This window comes from Hyperoodon ampullatus, assembly GCF_949752795.1.
Source record: "Hyperoodon ampullatus genome assembly, chromosome: 3".
NCBI classification, from domain to species: Eukaryota; Metazoa; Chordata; class Mammalia; order Artiodactyla; family Ziphiidae; genus Hyperoodon; species Hyperoodon ampullatus.
In genome coordinates, this window is record NC_136916.1 from 56,395,116 (window position 1) to 56,420,083 (window position 24,968).

The following is a 24,968-nucleotide window of genomic DNA, read 5'->3' on the forward strand; positions in this document are numbered from 1 at the left end:
TGTGCTCTAGAGCCCGTGAGCACAACTACTGAGCCCGTGTGCTGCAATTACTGAAGCCCACGCACCTAGAGCCCAAGCTCTGCAACGAGAAGCCCATGCACTGCAACAAAGAGTAGCCCCCGCTCGCTGCAATCAGAGAAAGCCCACACGCAGCAACGAAGACCCAATGCAGCCAAAAATAAATAAATTTATATTTTAAAAAATGCAATGAGTGAGGGAACATGACTTTTTAATATGTTCCCCTTGAGTAAGTGATCAAACAGGATACTCTAGTTCTGCTCACTTTAGCATAACAGGAAGCGCCAATGTTCCCAGCCAGCTGGTTGAGCTTCCTTAACTATTGCTCAACAAGTTGACTATAAACTCCTTGGATACAAGAGCTATATTTTATTCATCTGTGAATAGCATGGTAATTAGTGAAGAGCCTGTTTTGGATTCAGCCAGATTCTGGCTTGAATATTGATTCCATCATTTAATAACTGTGTAATCTTGGACACTTAACCTCTGTAATCCTGTTTCATCGTCTGTAAAACTGGGATAATAGTGCCTGACTCCACTGACTTGTTGAGGAAATTAAATGTGACACTTCTTTGTAAAGCTCCTGATGCAGCTCAAAAGTCTTTGTTGAGAGCTTGGAGGAACGGTGGCTTCCATCCAGCCAAGAGTATAATCTCAGAAGAGACTGTGTTACTCTCTATCAAATTTAAAGGAAAATTCCTTTGCCAGAGGCTGCAAACGCCATCATGTTGAGGTTGAATAGATAATGTTTACCTCAAAGGAAGAGATTAGTTTCCATTTTATCTGCACTGTTTGAATTTTTATATGGATTAAAAATACAAGAAATTAAAAATAAATACAGCTTTTTAAAGGGGAAAAAATGTTGGGCTGGCAGGGATGCTGGCTTATTTGCTGGCTCTTTTAGCTCTTTCGGTGATAGCAAGAGCAACAAACAGAACATACTAATAATTGTCTATATTAATAAAAACACTAATAATTATCCATATTAATAAGGCAGCCTCATTCCCATATGAACCTGGGGATAGAAACAAAGTACAGTAATCCTTCAGAGCTGCACCAAACCTTCGCAAGACTTTAAACTAGCTTCCATGTACAGACGGTTCCGAATTCCCATGGTTCCACTTACAATTTTTGGACTTTGCCATGGTGTGAAAGTGATACCCACCTGGAATTTTTTCTTTTCCGGTCTAGCGTTACTCTCGCGTGATGCTGAGCAAGGGGACAAGTCCCAGCTCCCAGACAGCACAGGGTAAACAACCGATACGCTTGCAACCATTCTGTTTTTCACTTTCAGTACAGTGTTCAATAAATTACATGATCTCAACACTGTCATAAAATAGGCTTTGTGTTAGATGATTCTGCCCAACTGTAGACCAATGTAAGTGTTCTGAGCAGGTTTAAGGTAGGCTGGGTTAAGCTGTGATGTTGGGTAGGTTAGCTGTGTTAAACAAATTTTCAACTTAGATGGGTTTATCAGGACGTAACCCCATCGTTAAGCGGAGGAAGACCTGTATTATGGTTGTCTCCCTTAAGTCTTTTGCGTTGTTTCCACCCCTCCCAGGCAATTCCACCCCCAGGCAATTGTAGGGAGGGGAGAAACTGAGGCGGGGTTGGGGGGAGACTGTGGGCCCAGCTGCAGCGCCCACACCGCCGGCCTCCTGCTGCTCTCAACCCCGGGACGCGGGCCGTTACGGCGGTTTCGGTGCGGAGCCCGGAGCGCTCAGGCCGCCGCCAGGAGGTCCCACCGGCCGGGAGCTCCGCGGAAACCAGGCCGAGGGGGCGGGCCCGAAGCCTCGGCCTCGCCTCCGCCCGCGCCGCGCTGCGCCCGCCGCTTCCCAGCCGCTTGCTCCGGGCGGCCTCGCGGGGCCCGGAGCTCTTCCCCGGGAAGCGCCGCCAGCATGCTGCAGAAGCGGGAGAAGGTGCTGCTCCTGAGGACCTTCCAGGGCCGGACGCTGCGGATCGTGCGGGAGCACTACTTGCGGCCCAGCGTGCCCTGCAACAGCCCGCTCTGCCCGCAGCCCGCCGTCTGCCGCAACGGTCAGGGCAGGGGGTGGAGGCTGGGGAGGGTGGGCAGACGAGGACCGACGGGAGCGGGGCGGCCCGGGCGGGATCGCCGGGGGCCGAGACCGGGCGGGCGTCAGGGCGGCGGCGCCGGGGTAGAGCGTCGGCCGTGAGGCGGAAGGGCGCGTCCCAGAGGCGGAGCGCGAGGCCGTGGTGGCGCCGAGTCTGAGGCCCCAAGGCCTCCGCCAGCCTCCAGGCATCACCTCAGGCCCGGCTGCAGGTTGGGCGCGAGGGGCCGGTGGCTTCCGAGCCGCAGAGAGCTGGGCCACGGCTCCGCCGTCGCTCCACACCGACTCCCGACTGCTCTGCCCAGGGAAACGGAAGGGTCGAGAGGCAGGCGCCCCCGCAGCGCAGAGGCCGCGGTTTGGGGCTTTCCGAGGGGCCTGGGGGCGCTGGAGCGTCCTGCCCCCAGGCTCGCCGCGGTGAAATCCGGAGGACCCGATCTGTGGGCCCTGCAGTGCGAGCCGGGCGCGCGGAGCTGACGTTCTGCCGCTCCTCGTTGTACATTTATTTGCTTTGCTCCCTGCCAGCACCTAGGCCTCAGACATTTATCCAGTGGAGAACCCTCTTGACTGTAGGATTTGTGGATCATCTGGGCCCTCATTGTACAGGAAGGTCATGGGGAAATTGGATTTGGGTTGGCTGCCCACTACACCTTCCTCCACTTGATTTCTGGGCTGCTGGGGTGGCCGACTTAACGATGGTTACTGGTTCTCTTCCCTATGGTGGGAGAGGAGCGTGGTGGTCCTTTTCAGCGAATATTTGGGATCCTCAGCTTACGGTTAAGGTGAACATTTCAATTACAGCTTGACTAACCAGCTCCGAGACGCGGGCTAGGTGGAAATGGCACCACCGCCCCTGCTTGCACTGAGCACCTTTTCTAGTCAGTTCAGTCTTTTTGGCCCTTGGAGACTTTTTTTTTTTTTTTTTTTTTTGCGGTATGCGGGCCTCTCACTGTTGTGGCCTCCCCCGCTGCGGAGCACAGGCTCCGGACGCACAGGCCCAGCGGCCATGGCCCACAGGCCCAGCCGCTCCGCGACACGTGTGATCCTCCCGGACCGGGCACGAACCCGTGTCCCCTGCAACGGCAGGCGGACTCTCAACCACTGCGCCACCAGGGAAGCCCCCTTGGGGACTTTTGAACACGTTCACAAGCTTGAGACACAACCGACTTGAAATGGCTGGGCATAAACAAGTGGTTAACGTGTATTTGGGGAGCCCCACTGGAATGTGAGTGTAGGTCAATGGGTTAACAATATATAGTTAAGTTGTGCTGAAGATTTGCTTGTTTTTGTGTTTTTTTTTTTTAATCCGTCATCTTTTACATTACTGGCAACACCATAAACCACGTTGAGCTTTTATTATCCCAGCTTCAGAAAAATGAAGGTGCTGAATTTACCTGAACGTTGGGCCTCTACCAAAGTAGATTTGTCTTGTCTTTTAAAAACTACACAGTGTAGTTAAGATTGGAAGTTGTTCTGCACACTGGGGCACCGTGACATTGAAATCATATTAAACTAAGTTTGCAAACGTTGTCTAATCTCTTCTGTTTTGAATTATGCTTCAGATGGGAAACTCTTGTCTAGTGACGTGACTCATTACATGATCCCAGATTGGAAAGTCGTTCAAGATTACCTCGAGATCCTTGAGTTTCCTGAATTGAAGGGAATTATTTTCATGCAAACGGCTTGTCAAGCTGTGCAGCATCAAAGAGGCCGGAGGTATCTGTTTTGCATTATTTATTTATTTATGGTGCGGATTTTTTCCCCCCCTTTAGAAAAGGTTCTTTGTTGGAGAGAAAGGGGAGGAATTCATTATTTTCGTAGGAAAGGACTTTTTGAACTAATTTGGCATTCTCTTTGCCAGTGAGGAATGCAGTAATATTATATTTCTGCTTCAACACCTGGCCAAAAGATCTGACTGCAGATCAATAAACTGCAGTGTCCCCAGGATGTGGGTATTTAAGATTCTTGGCTTTTGGTTTGCATTTTTATAGTAGCAGAGCTATTGCCTATATCATGTTGAAGACTGCATGTTATTTAATCTTCTTATTTATAGATATATTGTTTCAGAAACTTACATTTTTTCTCCTTTGGAAAAAGAAAGTATTTTAAAATTTGAGGCTCCTTTATTGTGGAGGCAAGTTGTCCTTGTGGTGATTTATTCAATGAAACCAGAATTAACTTGTTTTATTTTTAGATTACTAGTATAACCACCAACCATAGGAATTGTATTTGCTAAACAAAGAATTTCTGATTGAAATCAGTCTAAAATGCTTGCCTTGTACCTAAATGAAGAACAGTTGTTCACCTTTTAAACAAATACTCTATAAATGGTTTTGCTTCCTTTACATTGGGAAAAGATTTGTGATTTGAACTTGAAGACTGTATGGAAACAGCATATTAGAATTATATACCCAACCTCTTAACACCACAAGTTAAGCAGAAATTATGGGTTTATTCTTTTTCAAATGTTGTGATTTCTTCAGACCTTGGTAGTAAAAGATGAAGTGTGTTTATTTGTATATGAAAATAATAAGTTGTTCTTATTATATGCTCAGTTCAAAAAGATATGCATTAACTAGGTTGTGTGCAGGTTTTTCAGATAGAATATTTTTATATGAGCTTGAAGTTGATTTTGTTCAGACACAAAGATATAGATGTTTATACACATCCAGGTTTAAATGCTGCTCCAGGTGTCGTATTTCAATTTCTGCTACTAAAATCAATTTGTTGTTATCATGTGGGTTGCTAACACACTGCTGAGCCTTTTCAACTTCTGTTTTCTAAAATATTTTTAATATTAAGGATTGTTTTAAAAATCAATTCCTGGGACATTCAAAAGCAAAGAATTGGAATTTAAATGTCTTTTTTTCCTGAACATTTCAAAAGTAGTTAACTTGATGAAAAACGATTGGTTTTCCATTGCTTTACCGTGTCTCTGAATGCACTAAACGTGAAAACAAAAGCTGAGGAGTTATGGAACAGGCCCACAGGATAATACTCTGGTTTTGCCATTGGTGAGCACTTTTCAAGTTCCTAGTTCCAGGCCTTCTGGAGTACAAAAAGAAGTCTTGTTCCCTCTCTCAACAAACTTGTTGTCTTGTTGGGATTAAATGCAAGAAACAGGAAGGTAATTATGACATACCTTGGACACATGTAAGATAATTTAATGTGGACTATGCAAAGTGCAGAAGTAAACATGGGGTGTGGGGATTTAAAAAGCCCTCTGAAAGAAATAGGTTTGAGACTGGTCTTAATGCAGGGAAATGAACTTGATTGATGAAGAGGAACAAGAGGCAGGAAAAGGAATCAGCATGTTTGGGACTTCGTGCTTTCTTTACCTGTTAAGCGACCAGCAGGTGTATTCAGGTTGAAACACCTAAAGGACCACAATTACCTAAGCCCTGGAAAGTGTCATATATTAAAAGCTAACTTTAAAGTTGATGATAGCCATTCAGTATGTAAGCTCCAGGAGATTTGCTTGATTAATTTGGCCTTCATAAGTGTTATTCATAAGTCGTTTGAGTTTTTGTATTTAACCAAAGGTGGCCTAGCAGAGGCTCTCTGGTGCTTTGCTTCATTTAATGTTGGAAAACATTTTGTTTTTCAGTTCTTCCTCTGAGATTTTTGAGATGCTGGTAAATAATTCATTCTATTTTATATGCTTTTAGGAATATTATTGGTTAGGAAAGGTTTGTCAGGTGAAAATACCTAGTTTGGTCTAGTGTCTGGTAGAAGGATGCCTTGCTTTCTCCTTTTGACCCCCTCCTGAATGCCTTCTGTATAGCTTGAATCTCAGTTTCTTAGTACATAACATAAGACTGGAATCAAAATATGATAGTTGGAGAGGATCTAAGAGGTCCACGTGATCCCCATCCTACATCAGTGTCACTCAGCATGAGTAATGTAGTCGACTTTGTTTCTAAAAGAAAAAAATTCTTATGGATACCCAGTGTTAATTTGAATTAATTTATTGTATTGTTACTTAAATACGTTTCAACATAAATCTAGGCATAAATCCTCATACCTAAGTGCTTAATGCAACCCTAAACCCAAATCAGACCTTCAAACTAAACAAGGCTACAAATGAATATTAATTTAATGTGACCAGTGACATTATTTTACTGACATGAAATCACCAGAGTTGGGTTTAATACTAGAAAGACACAGCCTCTATGGCTACAGGCATAAGCTCTATATTTAATATGATTTTGTAGTTTGATTTCAATAATATCAATGCAGGAAAATGCCTGTCCTCATAAGTATATTATACAAAACAGTATGAAAAATGTCAAGTTTTTGATCAGGATAATCACACGTTCTGCTATCTATCAATCCTCAAGTGCTTATTTACTGAGGGCTCATGTGATATCCCTGTAAGGCTGACCTGTCCACTGCCTTCAATCATGTGTTCAGGTGTTCATCTGTGTATCTACAAATATTTATTGAGAGGCTCTATGTTCCAGAAACTGTGCTAGCACTGAGCATACAGTGGTGAGCAAAAGCAGACACGCTCTTGAGGGGGAGACAGGCAGTAATCGATAACAAGAGAAACAGATGGAGAAGTGAGCTGTGACAGGCGCGCTGAGGGAGGGGTGCTGGGCTCAGGAGAGCCCAGACTAGGCAGGGAGGAAAGGCTTTCCTGAGTGAGATGCATGTGCTGAGCTCTAAGGAATGAGTGTGAGGAAACCAGGCAAAGAAAGGAGAAAAGCTTTCCAGGCGAGGAAACTGCTGTGCAAGGCCATGGGGAGAGAGAACGTGGAGAATGAGGGAGGAGAGAGCCCTGGATTGGACTAAGGTAGGCCCCCATGGGCCTCAGGGATGTGGTGAAGCGTTTTAAGTAGGGGGGGATAACATGATCAGATTCCTGTTTTTAAAGGATTACTAGGCTAGTGAAGAAGAGGCTTGGAGAAAAGAAGAGGAGGCACTTGCTTTAGTTCACGTGAGAGATGTTGGTAGCTTAGAGATGGAGAGAGAAATAGACATTTCTAAAAGCTGTTTAGTAGGTAAGATCCATAGAACTTCCTAAGTATATAACAAAGCGAGTTGAAAATACGTCCACACAAAAACTTGTGCGTGAATGTTTGTTCATAACAACTCTATTCATTATAGCCAAAAATGGAAACAACCCAAATGTCCATCAACTGATAATGGTTACACAAAATGTGGTTTAACCATACAATGAAATATTATTCAGCCATAACAAGGAATGAAGTACTGATACATGCTACAACATGGATGAACCTTGAAATTATTATGCTAAGTGAAAGAATCCAGCCCCCACCACACACACACAAAAATCATACATTGTATGATTCTGTGTATATGAAATGCCCAGAATAGGTAAATCCAGAGACAGAAAGTAGGTTAGTGGTTGCCAGGGGCTAAGGGTCAGAGGGAATGAGGAGTGACTGCTTAATGGGTATAAGTTTCTTTTGGGGGCTGACAAAAGTGGCGTTAGATAGTGGTGATGGTTGCATAATGCTGTGACTACACTAAAAACCATTGAATTCTACATCTTAAAAGGGTGAATTTTATGGTATGTGAATCATATCTCAATAAAGCTGGGTTTTTTTTTTAATGTTTATTTATTTATTTATATTGGCTGCTCGGGGTCTTAGTTGGGGCATGCATGTGGGATCTAGTTCCCTGACCAGGGATCAAACCCAGGCCCCCTGCACTGGGAGTGCAGAGTCTTAACCACTGGACCACCAGGGAATTGCCACTGTTTTTTTTTGTTTGTTTGTTTGTTTTAATCTATAGGACTTAGTAATGGATTTAGATAAGTGAGATAAGGGAGAAGGTGGTGTCAAGGATGACACTAAGGTTTCTGGCTTATGTAACTGGATAAAGAGGGGGAACACTGGAGAAGGTCGGGGGTGGGAGGTCGTGAGTTTGAGGTGTCTTGAGGCTTCCAAGAGGGCAGGCACTGACACCAACTGGCATTGCAGCCTGAAGCCTGGTCCAAAATATACTCCATTAAAAATGTTTTAAGAATATCACCTAATATAAATGGAAATAGAAACTTCTGAAATTCTTGGAGAAAACTCAAGGACCTCTGAATTTAAGTCTAGGAGACCCTACCTGGGTTCTGCAAAAACTGAAGAAATGCAACACTGAGTACAGGACTCACTTCCTTGTACCTCTCGCCACTGGTTGTGGGACACCCACTTCTAATCCCCAGAGAGTGTAGTCAGCAGGGGGAAGGGATGTTGCATCTGAAGGTAAGATCACCATTGAATAAAAATAGTAAAAAAAAAAAAAAAAAAAAATCAATCTAGACAAGGTAAGTTTTGCTGTCCCCCTAAGAAATTGTCTGAAATGTTTAGATAATGGAGATTTCGAAAACACTTTAGCCAGACCAGGGAAACTAGGGTTTTTCTGTAAGCCTGGAATTTTTAAAACTTCAGATAATTTTATTGTACTTGACTATCTGGAACTGTTGTCCTGTCATTCAGGCCAGACTTGTTCAAGGCACCATGATGTTCTTTGCTGGCTCCATGCAGAATACTCATATATCTAATTCCATCATATGCACCACCAACCCTAACTAGCAAATATACGACTGTGTTGTATGGATGCACTATTAAATTATAACCGTAAGCCCACATGCCTACAAGAAAACCCGACTGTCACACTCAGAGTGATTCACTGTTTGTTTCCTGCTTTCATCATTAATATTCTTATGCCATTTGTTCATTTGTTTTATCTGGCTGATAGGTAGCTGACAAATGGAAGCACACACTAAAAGTCTAAGGAAAATATATGGGAGTGAAACTTAAAATTGAGAAAATTCTTTTTGTTAAGTGATATATTTTTCTAAACATTGGCAAGGATCGTCATTACTTTCATTTGGTGGTAAAGCCCCTGGGTCTGGCTTGTGGAGCATCAGTATTTGGAGAGGACAGGATTCGAGAAGCCCCAGGTTTAAAGTACAGGTGTGCTGACCAATGCAGTGATGTATGTGAAGCCTAGCAAAGGAGCAACTGGGCTCTGAAAATGTCAGTTTGTCCCAGGACATTTTTATCTCATATTTGGATCACTGTTGTCACAAAGGGTTGTGAGTTCATGGATTCATTTGGAAAACAGTTATTGAGCGACTGCCGTGGGTTAAGTACTAGAGATACAAGGAGGAAGCCTACTGTCTGCTTTCTTGAGCTTTCTGTCCCCTCTCTCTCCTCCTTTGGGCCCTTTGTCTACATAACTCTTACCCATTCTTCAGGTCTGTTGCCTCCTCCTGGGTGCCTTCCTCATCCCTCCCATGTTCCTGTCACACCTTGTACTTTTCCTTTCATGGCACTCATCCCACTGAAATGGGTGGTTCTATTTTTTTGTTTGTTTTATTTTGTTATGATGATTAGTGTAGCTATTTTTCGAATTGTGGTAAAATATATATAACATAAAATGTGCCATTTTAACCATATCTAAGTGTACAATTTGATGGCATTGAGTACATTACACTGTTGTGCAGCCCATCTCCAGAACTTTTTTCATCTTCCCAAACTGAAACTCTACACCCATTAAACACTCATTCCCCATTTCCCCCTCCCCCAGACCCCTGGCAACCACTGTCCCACTTTCTATCTCCAGGTATTTAGCTACTCAAAGAAACTCCTATGAGTGGACTCATACAATACTTGTCCTTCTGCGACTGTCTGGCTTATTTCACTCAGCATAATGTCTTCAATGTTCATCCGTGTTGAGGATATGTCAGAACCTCCCTTTTAAGGCTGAATAATATTCCATGGTATGTATATACCACATTTTGTTTATCCATCCATCCCCCGATGGACACTTGGACTGCTTCCACCTTTTAGCTAATATGAATAATGTTGCTCTGAACATGGGTGTACAAATATCTCTTTGAGACCCTCTTTTCAGTTCTTCGGGGTCTATACCCAGAAATGGATTGCTGGATCATATGGTAGTTCTAGTTTTGACTTTTTTTTGAGGGATGGATGGTTGTGTTGCATTCACCATGAGCAGGACCACGCAGACCAAGGGCAGCATCGGGAATGTCTGGGTGTGTCCCCTGAGGGCACTCAGTGGAGCACAGAGGAGGAAGTTTGTAAACAAACACCTGCACTGGGTTCAGGTGCTTTATTAGGGGTGTGGATAAAGGGAGCAAAAACTGGAAAAGATCCGGAAAAATAGGCAATATTTTTTCAGTGTTTTCTCTGAAATAATAAATTTCAGATGTTTATAAAGCTTCTTCTAGAATCTTTTATTGCTTAACCAAAAAAGTGCTCATTTAAAAAAATTCATGCATGACAGAAATGCGTAAAGCAGAAAGTGAAAGTCCTTGCCTTACCCTCCTGCAGGGACGACCCTGTTAGCACGGTGATGGAGACTCTTGTATGCATATTCTAAGAGGTTTTGAAAAATGATTTTAAGTGTATCTTTGTGAAAGTGGGAAAATTACAAATTTAATGTGTTCTAGGCATTTCTGCGGGTGGGGAGGCAGCTTTTATTTACACAAGTGGAATTCTGTTAAGGAGAGCTGCCATTCACAGAAATGAAACTGAATCCCTTTGTTTATTAGGACATTTTGTAAGTTGTAGTTACTTGATGATTCTTTTTAAGGTGGCTCAAAATTAGAATTACTAAGAAAGTAAAATCAGTGTTTCTTGTTTTCTGATGAAGTGTTGAGATGACACAGATACTGGTAGTTAACATTTATTTAGAGAGGATAAGTTAGAGAGTTCTGCCTTTGCTTTCATGAAAAGACTCATTTTTAAAAATCTGTGGCGTCAGCCTGGAGGTGGGAATGGAAGGGCACAAATATTATTATGTTAAATGCCAATTATCTACCTTGGATAATTTATATGTTAATTTAACATCTGGTTTAATATCAATCCATTTTTAAATAAACAATTGACTTCCTTTAAGATAATTGTGAATATTATGTATTTCACATTATCTAGACAATTGAAAAGCACCTTCTTAGGAACTGACCCCTATGAGACTTCATATTTTATTTTTTTTGGCTAAGATTATTGGAAAGATCTCCTGATGGGTTCTGAAAAACCTAGGGGCAGGACAGGAATAAAGATGCAGACATAGAGAATGGACTTGAGGACACGGGGACGGGGAAGGGTAAGCTGGGACGAAGTGAGAGAGTGGCATGGACATATATACACTACCAAGTGTAAAATAGATAGCTAGTGGGAAGCAGCCACATAGCACAGGGAGATCAGCTCAGTGCTTTGTGACCACCTTGAAGGGTGGGATAGGGAGGGTGGCAGGGAGACGCAAGAGGGAGGAGATATGGGGATATATGTATATGTATAGCTCATTCACTTTGTTATAAAGCAGAAACTAACACACCATTGAAAAGCAATTATACTCCATTAAAGATGTTAAGAAAAAAATTGAACATCTCTCTTCCATTGTACAAGGGATTAGAAAAATTGTTTAGAAAAATTGTATGTCCTAGTTTGATAGAGCTACCTGTTCACACTGTGTGTTAAATATAATTATTTTAAAACGTTAAAAAAAAAAAATCTCCTGATGGGGAAAAACCTTAAAACTTTCTGTTAGTTGTCTGATAGATGAAGCTAGCCTTCATTCATGTAAACGATGTGGCTGCATCAATAAAGTTCACAGATAAATTCCCAAACTTACCTTACATGTTCTTTTCTAGGGCTGCCAGCAAAAAGTAAAACATATTAATGTCTAACACCATTTACAGAACAAAGTGAGTTACAAAAATAAAGCACGGGCTTCCCTGGTGGCGCAGTGGTTGAGAGTCCGCCTGCCGATGCGGGGGACACGGGTTCGTGCCCCGGTCTGGGGGGATCCCACATGCCGCGGAGCGGCTGGGTCCGTGCGCCATGGTCGCTGGGCCTGCGCGTCCGGAGCCTGTGCTCCGCAATGGGAGAGGCCACGGCAGTGAGAAGCCCGCGTACCGCAAAATAAATAAATAAATAAATAAATAAATAAAGCACTAAACTCTGCTTGCCTCATTGTCCTTTGTGAGCCTTTGACGAAGGGGCTGTGTGGGGCAGGGTTGTATAATTACATAATAAATAGCCAGAAAGGGAGAGCTGAGTAGAGGAGTTTAACTGATCCACAGACTAACTAATGAGGCCCTGCTCCAGCACGTTCTAGCAGGCAAAATGGAGAAACAGCAGCCCAAGAACGCAGCACACATTAAGGCCAATGTAAATAAGTGTTTCTCAGGTTTTAAACAATCAATCTTTCGCTCTGAAATACCTCATCTTTTCTGAACCTTAGCAAGAGGTGGCAGGAGATGAGTACCTGCTAGATTAGATTTACTTTTCTCCTCTGTGTCACAGACAGTATAACAAATTGCGAAATCTCCTGAAGGATGCGCGTCATGATTGTGTTCTCTTCGCTAATGAATTCCAGCAGTCCTGCTATCTCCCTCGGGAAAGAGGGGAGTCCATGGAGAAGTGGCAGAGCAGGTATGGCCCTGAATAGCTGGGTTTTCACACGATCATCTTTAATTTCTTTATCATTGGTTATTTGGGAGTTGATCTAAATAGTATGGCGGAACAAACCAACAATTTTTCTGGAACCGTGATTAATACTGAAATGCTTAATGTGTCAATATTCTAGATATGTCATTTGAATACATATATTTTAGAAATTGTAATTAAGGAGCTATAGGTGCCCAGAGTAAGTTTGCCCCAGACCTCTAAAGGCTAGTAGGATCATTCATTCCAGTGATCCAAAAGTCATACATAGCTTTAATGCTGTGTGAGTGCACGCGTGCATGCGTGTGTGTGTGTGTGTGTGTGTGTGTGTGTATGTGAGAGAGAGAGAAAGAGAGAGCGGCAGGGACACGTCCTACTTTTAAGCTAAAATCATCTCACTTTTTCTGGTATAGGTTGCTTTAATATCCCAACCAGTCTTATTAAACTGAAACTGGTAGGTTAATTCTTGTAAAGCTGTTTTAGGAAGTGTGGTGTCCTAATTGAGATCCACCTAAAAGCAGAACCTGAAGCAAGGATTTTGGAGGTGAGTTGTTTATGTGAGAAGCAATTCCCAGAAGCAGGAGTGGGGAGAGTGACACAGAGAAGGAGGGGAAGCAGTGAAGGATGTATTACTGCTGAGGGAAACTGAGGCTCAGTCCTCTGGGAACCTCTAAGAAGCCATGTAGAGTGTGCCTCAGAAGTCACCTCCAAGGGTGGAGGCGAGGGCATTTAGTTAGTTACCCCTTTAGCTGAGGGCCATTCCCCAGGGGTGTTAACTCCAGTCAGTGGGCCATTGATGAGGGATGGAACTGCCACCCAGCTACAGCTACAGTCAGAGGTGGGCTTAGGGTACAGGTGCGAGGCACCCATAGCCTCTGCTTCAGTCTTCTGTAGAAGGCAGAAGAGACCTTAAGCTTTAAAATAGCTTATCCATACAAAACATTTACGCCATCTTCTTCCTTATAATTCTTTATCTGTATAGCCATTAAATATTTAAATTCTCTAAAGCAAAATAAGCACTGATATATACTGAGTCCTTAATAGAACCCAAGTTCCCACCAGCAAGGGAAAGCAAATCTTTCCCTAGATTGGGTCATATGTGAGTACTCACACTTACTAACTACACAGCCTCGCACAGAGTCAGTACCCGGTGAATTTTTTTTTAAATTCTAGAACTAAAGGAACCTTACATAGCATCTTAATTTGCAGAAAGGGAAACATATGCCTACAGAAATTGACTCTCTGAGTTGATCCACTTCATTGGACACATGATCCTTTTTGAATACATGTCCCCAGACCTAGACTCCATTTTCCAATTCAGATTCTTTTCAGGAAGATTTTCAGACATTTCATATTGGTGGTGCCATATTGGATTTTGTCTTTATTGGATTATGATCTTCAGCTACTTGCATCCTAGTTTTTCTCCTAGCCAAAGACTTGTTTCTTCATCTTTTAAGCCTCTCACAATTTAGCTTATCATCCCTGCGGTGCGTCGTCCCTCCAATTAAAATGTGTTAAGAGGTGGCAGAGCCTCACGGTTGCTAGGCCATATTAAGAAATGAAAACGGGGCGCAGTGGTTGAGAGTCCGCCTGCCGATGCAGAGAACACGGGTTCGTGCCCTGGTCCGGGAAGATCCCACATGCCGCGGAGCGGCTGGACCCGTGAGCCATGGCCGCTGACCCTGCGCGTCCGGGGCCTGTGCTCCGCGATGCGAGAGGCCACAAGAGTGAGAGGCCCGCGTACCGCAAAAAAAAAAAAAAAAAAGAAATGAAAGCGGTTTCTGTGGTGGTTGGATGTCTTAGAGAAGAAGAGATGTCAAGCACTTTCTGATTCATCTTTGTATCCCCCAGTGTACCCCACCCAGGGCATGTTTCTAATGGGTGCTCAGGAAGTATTTGTTGAATGAATGAATGAATGATTGTCTATGTAAACCAAAGGATAAAAGATTAAAAGCCAGGTGTGAAGTTCGGAACAAGAGCTTGGGTTTGTCTGCCTCAGGAGGGCTCACGTGCCTCTTGATTTCTAGGAGCATCTACAATGCAGCCACTTGGTACTATCACCACTGCCAAGACAGGATGCCAATCGTTATGGTGACAGAAGATGAAGAGGCAATTCAGCAGTATGGAAGTGAAACGGAAGGAGTGTTTGTGATTTCCTTCAAGGTATTTCCAGCTGGTGTGTCTATATAAGTATGTGTGTGTGTGTGAGTGTGTGTGTCTGTGTGTGTTCATTTCCAAAGTAGTGCCCATGAGGCTCTAGATGGCTTTGGCAGTACAGAAAAGGGAAAATAAAGAATGAAGGAAGACTTTAAGAAGTTCCATGTCTTCATCACTCTCCAACTAATTAATCTTGAGTTTGCCAAATTTGGGCAAACTCCCTGTGACTGTAAGGCCTCCAGTATCCAAGACTGCAGCCCAATAAACTCTGGTTCATAGTAAACTCATGTTTATAGTTATAATAATAATACTAGTAGTAATGATGATGATGATAGGTTGAATCTGATAAAACTGCCAATATTCTGTTGTTTTTGACTTAAAAAACGGCTGTTCTACATGGTTCCATCTAAGAATAATACCCAGCGTTGATCTATGCCAGGCACTGTTCTGAGTGTATTATTTCATTTAATTCTTGCAACAACCCTATGAGGCAGGGGTTATAATCCCCATTTTATTGGTGAGGAAGCTAAAGCACAGAAAAGCTAAGCAACTTGCCCAGAGTCACGGGGAGAAAGTGCTGGAAGTGGATTAGAGCCCAGGCAGTCTGACTCCAGCGCTCTGAACCACCATGCTGCCTCCCAGACTGTCTTTCTGAATATGCACAAGACATAGGTTTTGTTTTTTAACATCTTTATTGGAGTATAATTGCTCTACAATGGTGTGTTAGTTTCTGCTTTATAACAAAGTGAATCAGCTATACGTATACATATATCCCCATATCTCCTCCCTCTTGGGTCTCCCTCCCACCCTCCCTATCCCACCCCTCTAGGGAGTTACAAAGCACTGAGCTGATCTCCCTGTGCTATGCGGCTGCTTCCCACTAGCTGTCCGTTTTACATTTGGTAGTGTATATATGTCCATGCCACTCTCTCACTTCGTCCCAGCTTACCCCTCCCCGTCCCCGTGTCCTCAAGTCCATTCTCTATGTCTGCATCTTTATTCCTGTCCTGCCCCTAGGTTCTTCAGAACCATTTTTTTTTAGATTCCATATATATGTGTTAGCATACGGTATTTGTGTTTCTCTTTCTGACTTCACTCTGTATGACATACTCTAGGTCCATCCACCTCACTACAAATAACTCAATTTCGTTCCTTTTTATGGCTGAGTAATATTCCATTGTATATATGTGCCACATCTTCTTTATGCATTCATCTGTTGATGGACACTTAGGTTGCTTCTATGACCTGGCTATTGTAAATAGTGCTGCAGTGAACATTGGGGTGCATGTGTCTTTTTGAATTATGGTTTTCTCAGGGTATATGCCCAGTAGTGGGATTGCTGGATTGTATGGTTGTTCTATTTTTAGTTTTTTAAGGAACCTCCACACTGTTCTCCATAGTGGCTGTATCAATTTACATTCCCACCAGCAGTACAAGAGGGTTCCCTTTTCTCCACACCCTCTCCCAAAACATAGTTTTAAAGGCCAGTCTTATTTGTCCACTGTTCCTCACTCTTCTCTACTGGTGACCATGGGTGGGGGTCAGTACGGGTAAAGGAAGGGGTGATACGTGATACTACTTATGTGAAAGCTGTTGGACCACCTTGGTGTACATGTAACAGATAGAGGCAGCATTATCAGTGACAGTTTTTTGAGCTGTCTTAAGGACACAGTTCTCCTATTTCTTAGGTACCTTTTCAGAGAGTAGGATGCCTGTTAATCTCTAAATAGATTACTGATCTCAAAACAAAAAAACAAAAAATAGATTACTGGTCTCTTCTGCCTGCCCAGTTGGTCAGTCAGTTTCCAATGGTTGATATTGTTTTTTGATTCAGAAACTAGAGTAAGGCCCTCCATTACCCCTGTCAGTTTACAGAAAGTCTAGTTGTATTTTGAATTGTAGATCCTGTGAGGGTTCCCATGTGCATGTATTGCTAAAGATTTGCCAATAGAATTTTCTTGCCCTGCTATAAAAAAGTGTTCTGGCATGCCAGAGAATTCCAGGGGCGCTGGATATTAATGGCAGTGTCACTTATTTTTTCTGTTGCAATACATCATGTCTTGTTCCTGCAGAGGACAGTTGACTAAAATTATATTTTTCTACTTTTTATGAAAATTACTTTTCTCTGTAGTCTGGCAGCATCGTACAGTTTGATTTTGTATAGCATTTCCTAAGCAAACTGTGTGACCGAGAGCTTCACAGAGGTGTATGATAGCAGAAAAAAAGAGATGCTATGAAGTTCAGATGAGCAGGAAGCCCAGAATTTTCTGTGGAGACTTGAAGGTAGATGGGGAAGAGTGAGGACAATAAATCCGTCTTGAAGAGTTGGTTCGTAGGGGCAAAAATGTGGTGTTGATGAGTGATTAGTGACCATAGCATTGCAGTGATGTTAGCACAGACAGAACTTCTGGAAGGACTAGAGGAAGAAAGGAAGCAGTTTGAACAAGACCCTGAAATTAGTGGGAGAAGTGCTGGAGTTGACAATAAGTATAATTGACTTCATTTTAGTTTGAGAAAAGAGAATGGGCCAGCCTCTACTTTAGGCTTAAAGTTGAGTTAAAATCATACATAAGTTTGATTTTATTTAGTGAGAGTTCACCATGCGAGGGCATGTATTCTGGACACAGGAAGTAGATGGAGCACAGTCAGCCTCACCACACCAGCCCCCTGTGGGTGGTCGCCTTGGTGTCTTGTCTAGGGCCTCTCTGAAAGTTACACCACGAAGTGCAATAATATTCAATAATGTTCTACTTGGAGGGGACCATGACACTTGTTTCAGAATTATGTTTCGTACTGGGTTGTCACATTGACAGAGCATCAAGTGTCCGCACATGAAAAGTGTGACTATATCTGTATAGTCACAAAAGAAGACACAGTCCTTGGGGAGTTTATGAGGCTGGAAAGCCTAACACCAAAGAACAGAAACATCTTTCCCCTTCTCTGCTCATCCAAGATTGCCAGGGGGTTTGGGGAGGGGAGACACTTCCTTATTACACTTTACTCCTTGCCACTTTTTGCCTGCTTATTTAGGTTTCTTATAAATTTCAGATATTTCAGGGTGAAAAAAAAAGAGACAGTGCACACGTAGGAGCTTTTCCTCTCCATTCACTGTGGGCCGTTATCTGCAGCAGTGAGATACATGTAAAGATAGGCATCCCGGCCGTGTGCACGTACATGCATGTGTGTGGAGAGAGAGGGAGATTTGAAAGTGCAGAGTAATCAGGGAGGTAGAAGCGTTCCACAGTAGGAATGGCCTCCCTGGGTTCCTTTGGCAAGGCTGCAGGGATTAGTGAGATGGTAGAAATGAACTGGTAGCATGAGCCTTGGGAGGGTAATGCTCATGTAACACTTCTTCAAAACTGCATGCCAGCAGTTCCTGTTCAGGATTTTTTGTAATGCTGCTATAACAAAGAATCATTATCTTCTGACCATGTTTCTCTTGTGCCTTTATTAAATGCAGAATTACCTGGACAATTTTTGGCCTGATTTAAAGGCCGCCCACGAGCTTTGTGAGTCTATCCTTCAGTCTCGACGAGAAAGAGAGAATGAGAGTCAGGAGAGCCACGGGAAGGAGTACCCAGAACATCTACCCCTGGAAGTGTTAGAAGCCGGCATTAAGTCTGGGCGCTACATCCAGGTGAGGGTGGTAATGGGGAATCGGCGCCAGGATCAGCCAGTGTGTTTCCTTCTCTTTACTTGCCTCCTGTCACAGGCCTCTGATTTCAAAGGCTATCAATGAGATGGGCCTGAGTAGGCCAGGGCTGTCAATGTTCAAGGTGATGTGGGAGTCTCCTCTGTAGACAGTGCCCTCCGGTTTGGACCTACTCTCTACTGTTCTTTTTTTTTTTTTTAATTAATTTTATTTTTGGCTCTGTTGGGTCTTTGTTGCTGTGTGTGGGCTATCTCTAGTTGTGGTGAGCGGGGGCTACTCTTCATTGCTGTGCGCGGGCTTCTCACTGCAGTGGCTTCTCTTGTTGCAGAGCACAGGCTCTAGGCACACGGGCTTCAGTAGTTGTGGCACGTGGGCTCAGTAGTTGTGGCTCATGGGCTCTAGAGCGTAAGCTCAGTAGCTGCGGCACACAGGCTTAGTTGCTCCGCGGCATGTGGAATCTTACTGGACCAGGGCTCGAACCCGTGTCCCCTGCATTGACAGGCGGATTCTTAACCACTGCGCCACCAGGGAAGTCCCTCTAGTGTTCTTAATTAGGTTACATACCAAGCATTACACAAGTAGGTTTAAATGCCTCCTGTCGCTGGGAAAGAATATATTTTTGAATCAAGGTCTGGAGGTTTGGCAGAATTTTAAAGTTGTTGAAATTTGGCTTCTTCATGCCTTTGCCATTTTCCTGCCTCTTTCAAGGTCCCCTTTGTGATCCCTCAAAACCCAGGACCCAGGTGCTGTCAGGGTCTTGAGAAGGAATCAAATAAAATTGCTATTCAGATTTCAACAGCTTTATATGCACTCGTGTGTGTGTGTGTGTGTGTCTCTGTGTGCACATACAGTTTTATCACATGCATAGATTTGTGTATTCACCACCACAATCAAGATACAGAACTGTTCTACCACGAATTTTACATTTTCTAACCAGCAACTCAGAGGATTTTTATGCAGGCTGAAGGTTGAGCCTACCACTGTAAACTCCTTCCCTAAAATGTGGGTGTTTTAATGAGTATATCTATGGAGAGGCTAATACTTCCAATTGGTAATGAAGTTTACAGCATTCCTGGGAGGACATTTTGAGGAAGAAGATTTTTTAAAGACTGCTCATCACTTAGGTAAGATAAATCCTGGCACTTGCAACACTTGGTATAGCTAAGAGTATGTCAAAATGATGGTACATTCTCTGGAGAAAATAAACTTTGGTGATGAATTATTATTATTCCTAAAGAAAGGGATCACAAACCTTATAAGAATATAATGGGGATATTTTCATAAAAATTTTTAACTGTACCTTTTGGAGGGTAAAGCAAGCAGAAAAGAAATTTTTCACATTGATTTTTATTTTGATTTTAGGGAACTCTGAACGTCAACAAACACAGAGCACAAATAGAAGCTTTTGTTCGACTTCAAGGAGCCAGCAGTAAAGATTCAGGTTCAGTGTAAACCTTACATAAATTTCTGTACCACTTTTTTATTCTGATATTACACATTGAAGAAAGCAAAGTTGAAATTGTCACATCATATGTGCCATGTCAAATATCCCTACCTACACTGGCTGTGTGGGATGGGTTGGGTTTTTTTCCTCCCTAGCTTTTTGTCTATAATTCCTGATTCTATGGTAATAACTCTAAAAAATGGTAATAGCTAATATTTTATTGAGCGCTTATTATACATCAGATACCGTTGTAAGCACTTAAAGTAGGTATTATTATTGTTTACCACCTTTTACACACGAAGAAACTAAAATACAGAGGAGCAAAGTGACTTTCCCAGGATTACTCACCTGATACACAGCAGGGCTAAACCTGAGGCTGAGGCAGATAGGCTGTGATTTTAAGATTTTGCCCTGTACTGCCTCACTGAGCTGTATCGCCTCATTGGAATTGTTTAAAAAGTAACGTCAATGAAAAAAAAAGTGTAAATAAGTTTTATCATAATAGAGTGTATTGTTAGTTCTGCAATGACAGGGTGAAAGTAACCCTGATAGATAGTCAAGGGCACCTGGCGAGGTTGAGGAGAATGAGAAGCAGTGGCTTACTCCGGGCTTCTGCTCATCAGACTTCTCCCTGTCAGTTCTGCAGTGTCCATAGTTCAGCAGCCTGCTGACTGCTCCCTGGCCACATGGCCCCTGAAGTTATGGGAGAGAGTCCCAGTGTGGGCTTACATTGTCTCATGCAGGGAACCTACCTTAAAACATGATTGAGAGTGGCCTTATGAAAGCACATTATACAGCATGGCATAGCAGCAGTGTTTCTTCCTTCCTAACCTGTGAAACAAAAGTTTGACTTCGGTTTAACTTCACCTTTGAAAGGAGGGAGCTTTTATTTGCAGGAATGCTGATTAGATCTCGAATGTATTCTGTTTGAAATGCCTCACTGGTGTGGCCTCCCCCTTGACGTTATGGGGTTTCTCTGTGCTATCCCCAAAACAGGTCTAGTCAGTGACATCCTAATCCATGGGACAAAGACTCGAAACCGCTCTATTCACGGGGATGTGGTAGTTGTCGAACTGCTCCCTAAAAATGAATGGAAAGGAAGAACTACCGCCCTGGGTGAGAATGACGGCGAGTCCCCGAGTGAGCCCATGCCCACAGGTGAGCCAGCTGTAAAGTTGCCTGGTCGTCCATGTGGAATGTTTATTTTTCCTCTCCTTAGTCCAGAAATACTGCAATTATTAATATATGATATCGTCTCTTTTCCTACATTGTCAGTTTCCCCTCACTGCAGGTTTATTTTATTCTCATCAGTACCCAAATATGCTATATAGTATGTCTCATCTTAAAATAAAAACCCTCGGGCTTCCCTGGTGGCGCAGTGGTTGGGAGTCCGCCTGCCGATGCAGGGGACGCGGGTTCGTGCCCCGGTCCGGGAAGATCCCACGTGCCGTGGAGCGGCCAGGCCCGTGAGCCATGGCTGCTGGGCCTGCGCGTCCGGAGCCTGTGCTCCGCTGAGGGAGAGGCCACAACAGTGAGAGGCCCGCATACCGCAAAAAAAAAATAATAATAATAAATAAATAAATAAAAATAAAAACCCTCTTAGGGGGGCTTCCCTGGTGGCACAGTGGTTAAGAATCCGCCTGCCAATGCAGGGGACACGGGTTTGAGCCCTGGTCCAGGAAGATACCACATGCCATGGAGCATCTAAGCCCGTGCGCCACAACTACTGAGCCTGCACTCTAGAGCCTGCAAGCCACAACTACCGAGCCCGAGTGCCACAACTACTGAAGCCCACGCACCTAGAGCCCATGCTCTGCAACAAGAGAAGCCACCGCAGTGAGAAGCCTGCGCACCGCAATGAAGAGTAGCCCCCGCTGGCTGCAACTAGAGAAAGCCCGCATGCAGCAACAAATGCAGCCAAAAATAAATAACTTAAATAAATAAATTTATTTTAAAAATAAATAAATATCACACCAGGCCCCACAAAAGAAAGGGCACACTGACAATGTTAATTTAAAAAATTATCTATCTTAAAAAATGATCCATTTAATAATAAAATAGAAGGAAGGCAAATGTTTAAGCATCTCTCAACTTGTGTGGATGTGCTTAAAAAAATGGGATGTTGCATTTCTTCCTCACTGCTGAACTGGTCAGAGTCCAGATAGGTGACATCTTACCAGTTAAGTCTTTATTTTGCTTTGTTTTCCCAAAGGCAGAGTGGTGGGTATCCTTCAGAAGAACTGGCGGGATTATGTGGTGACATTTCCATCCAAAGAAGAGGTCCAATCGCAGGGCAAAAATGCTCGGAAAATCCTAGTTACACCTTGGGATTACAGAATTCCCAAAATCCTAATTAGCACTCAGCAAGCAGAAGCCCTCCAGGTACCTTTACTCTTTGCCTCTTGTCTTTGCCAGCTTTTGAGCGGTACCAGGAACTGTTAACTCCTTTGCATAGGAAGGGATAAATTAGTGATGGCATCTGGTGTTCTGAGATCCTGTTTTCTAAAAATTCTAAATATATAGAACCATCTGTTAAGTAGTCCTTGGTTAAAAAATGAAGGCCAGAGAGAAACCGTCCTAGAAAGAGCTGTGTAGGACAGCTAGAGAGAATATCCTTATCCAGCTGTCCAACACAGAAACTTTTCAATAGATACACTTTGCCAACACTAACAAGCTTTCTTTCAGCAAGTGATATAGAAATACGATGGCTCTGCCCTGTAGGGATGATATAGTGGTACTTCACAGAATCGATTATCCTTAAAGGAATAGAGCCCTGGAGAGAAGACACAAACAAGAAAGTTAGAAATTAAGCTTTACTGTGGCGAAGGGTGTAGGCATCGCCCAATTTGATTTGCCTGATGTTTTGCAGTTTGTAAATGAGACACTGAAGCAGGACGTCCCCAGCCAGTAATCTGGTCATTGTGTACCTTTCCATCCCAAAGCCTCACGCAGGCTCTCTGAGGCCAGTTGTAACAATTGCTTTCCATGTCTATGGTTTGCTGGAATCCGGGGGCAGTGGGGTTCAGTTGATATGGATAACCTTCTTCTCCACCAAAAGATGTCTTAAGAAATTAGAAAGTAACTTTAAAGAAATTAGAAAGTAACTCCCACACACAAAAACATTGAGATTTTTTGTTTTGAAATTTAATTTGGACTATGCATAATTGGGTTTTTCCCTTGTGTCACAAATGTTAACTCGAATGTGTCACAGTTGGCTTTCTGTCTCAGGCTACACTCTCCAGCCCACTTATTTGATGCAGAGAGTAATGCCACCCTTCAAAGCATTGCACTAAGCATTTACCTACCATCTGGCAGTTTAGTAAAACAGGAAGAACCCAGTAAAAGAATAGAAAAGAGGGCTTCCCTGGTGGCACAGTGGTTGGGAGTCCGCCTGCCGATGCAGGGGACGCGGGTTCGTGCCCCGGTCCGGGAGGATCCCACATGCCATGGAGCGGCTGGGCCCGTGAGCCATGGCCGCTGAGCCTGCGTGTCCAGAGCCTGTGCTCTGCAACGGGAAAGGCCACAGCAGTGAGAGACCCGCGTACCGCAAAAAAAAAAAAAAGAATAGAAAAGAAAGAAAAACTGCTATTTGCAAATTGGCCACTCTCTTTGGAGCTTGATGCTGTTTATCACTCGTTTGTTTGGTGCTGCTAATTGACCCATTTGACTCCTGGTTCTGGGCTCATGTTTCCCCCTCTTTGTTCAGGACTTCAGGGTGGTTGTGCGCATTGATTCCTGGGAGTCGACATCCATGTATCCAAGTGGACATTTTGTGCGTGTTTTAGGAAGAATCGGAGATCTGGAAGGGGAAATTGCAACCATCCTGGTGGAGAACAGCATTTCAGTTGTCCCCTTCTCAGAAGCTCAGGTCAGACTTCCGCCAGTCCTTTGTTCTGATAAAAGACATTTTCTACTTTTTTTTTTTTTGCTTTTGTTGTTGTCCGTTTTGTCATTAAGAAAGAAAAATCTTTGTATTTTGTAACAACCCACTGTCTAAAACCACAGATAATGGGAAAATCTCACTCTTCTTTATTCTGTGTTTGAACCAGATTGAAGTCAGCTTCAACTGCAGAGTTAGTTTCCTGCAGCCTCACAGCTCTCAAATTTTTACATTTTCCTACTGTGCTTACAAATGGTATGTCAGTGTCTTACAGTCAGTATATATCCATCCCCCATTGTACTACACGGGTACCTGGTTACAGACCCAACTGGGCTCTGGTCCCTGTCATAATCATTCAACCAGAGGCCTGCAGAAAGCTGCAGGGAGCAGCTTCTTGGGTTCCATACATCTCTGACCCATGGGTCAAAAAATCATGCTCATTATGAAACTGTTTTTGTAACCTTTACAGAAAACAAAAATTCCGTGAATATAAAACATCAGCTATTTTCATCACTTTATGATCTTTTAAAATCCTCGTAAATCTTGTTTATTATTCTTGCATAGCTATACTCATAATGTGCACAGGCTATTTTCTGCTTCCTTCACTTAAAAATTGTTTCTATGTATTGACCTAGCCTACTTATTTTTAATAGTGATGGCAATTACTCTATAGTGATGTACTGTAGTTTGCTTAAGCATTCCTCAATTGCTGAGCGTTTGGGCTCTAAACATTTCATAAATATTACTTTTTTTTGATCATTTTCTTTTGGAATGTAATCTTTAAAGTGAGATTACCAAGTCAAAGGGCATAAAAAATTTAAATAGCTTTTGCTATGAATTGGCAGATTGTTCTTCAGAAAAATTGGGCCAGTTTGCATTGCCATCAAGAGCATATGGGTAGCAAGGACTTCCCTGGTGGCGCAGTGGTTAAGAATACGCCTGCCAATGCAGGGGGCAAGGGTTCGAACCCTGGTCCGGGAAGATCCCACATGCCACGGAGCAACTAAGCCCGTGCACTGCAACTACTGAGCCTGTGCTCTAGAGCCCACGAGCCACAACTACTGAGCCAGTGTGCCGCAACTGCTGAAGCCCGCGAGCCTGGAGCCCGTGCTCCGCAGCAAGAGAAGCCACTGCAGTGAGAAACATGCACACCGCAACGAAGAGTAGCCCCCACTCACCGCAACTAGAGAAAGCCCACACGCAGCAACGAAGACCCAATGCAGCCAAAAATAAATAAATAAATAAAATTTATTTTTTAAAAAAAGAGCATATGGGTAGCAAATGAAGCAACTGACAAAGGATTCATCTCCAAAAT

The 24,968-nt window shown here is 43.3% G+C and overlaps 1 protein-coding gene across 2 annotated transcripts in view; it reads left to right on the forward strand.

Annotated features, from left to right (window-relative positions):
* Positions 1-1,916: 1,916 nt before the first annotated feature.
* Positions 1,917-24,968, forward strand: part of DIS3L (DIS3 like exosome 3'-5' exoribonuclease) — a gene marked incomplete at its 5' end in the record, with an annotated part of 34,270 nt that continues 11,218 nt past the window's right edge. Inside the window, 9 exons of one of the 2 annotated variants that reach the window (XM_079700965.1) lie at positions 1,917-2,055; positions 3,647-3,800; positions 12,380-12,508; positions 14,548-14,683; positions 18,138-18,314; positions 19,692-19,770; positions 20,770-20,931; positions 21,986-22,155; positions 23,480-23,641. In XM_079700965.1, coding sequence (XP_079557091.1) covers positions 1,917-2,055; positions 3,647-3,800; positions 12,380-12,508; positions 14,548-14,683; positions 18,138-18,314; positions 19,692-19,770; positions 20,770-20,931; positions 21,986-22,155; positions 23,480-23,641 — 1,308 coding nt within the window. Of the gene's footprint in view, positions 2,056-3,646; positions 3,801-12,379; positions 12,509-14,547; positions 14,684-18,137; positions 18,315-19,691; positions 19,771-20,769; positions 20,932-21,985; positions 22,156-23,479; positions 23,642-24,968 lie in introns of those variants that run through there. The other variant, XM_079700966.1, reaches the window with a different exon arrangement.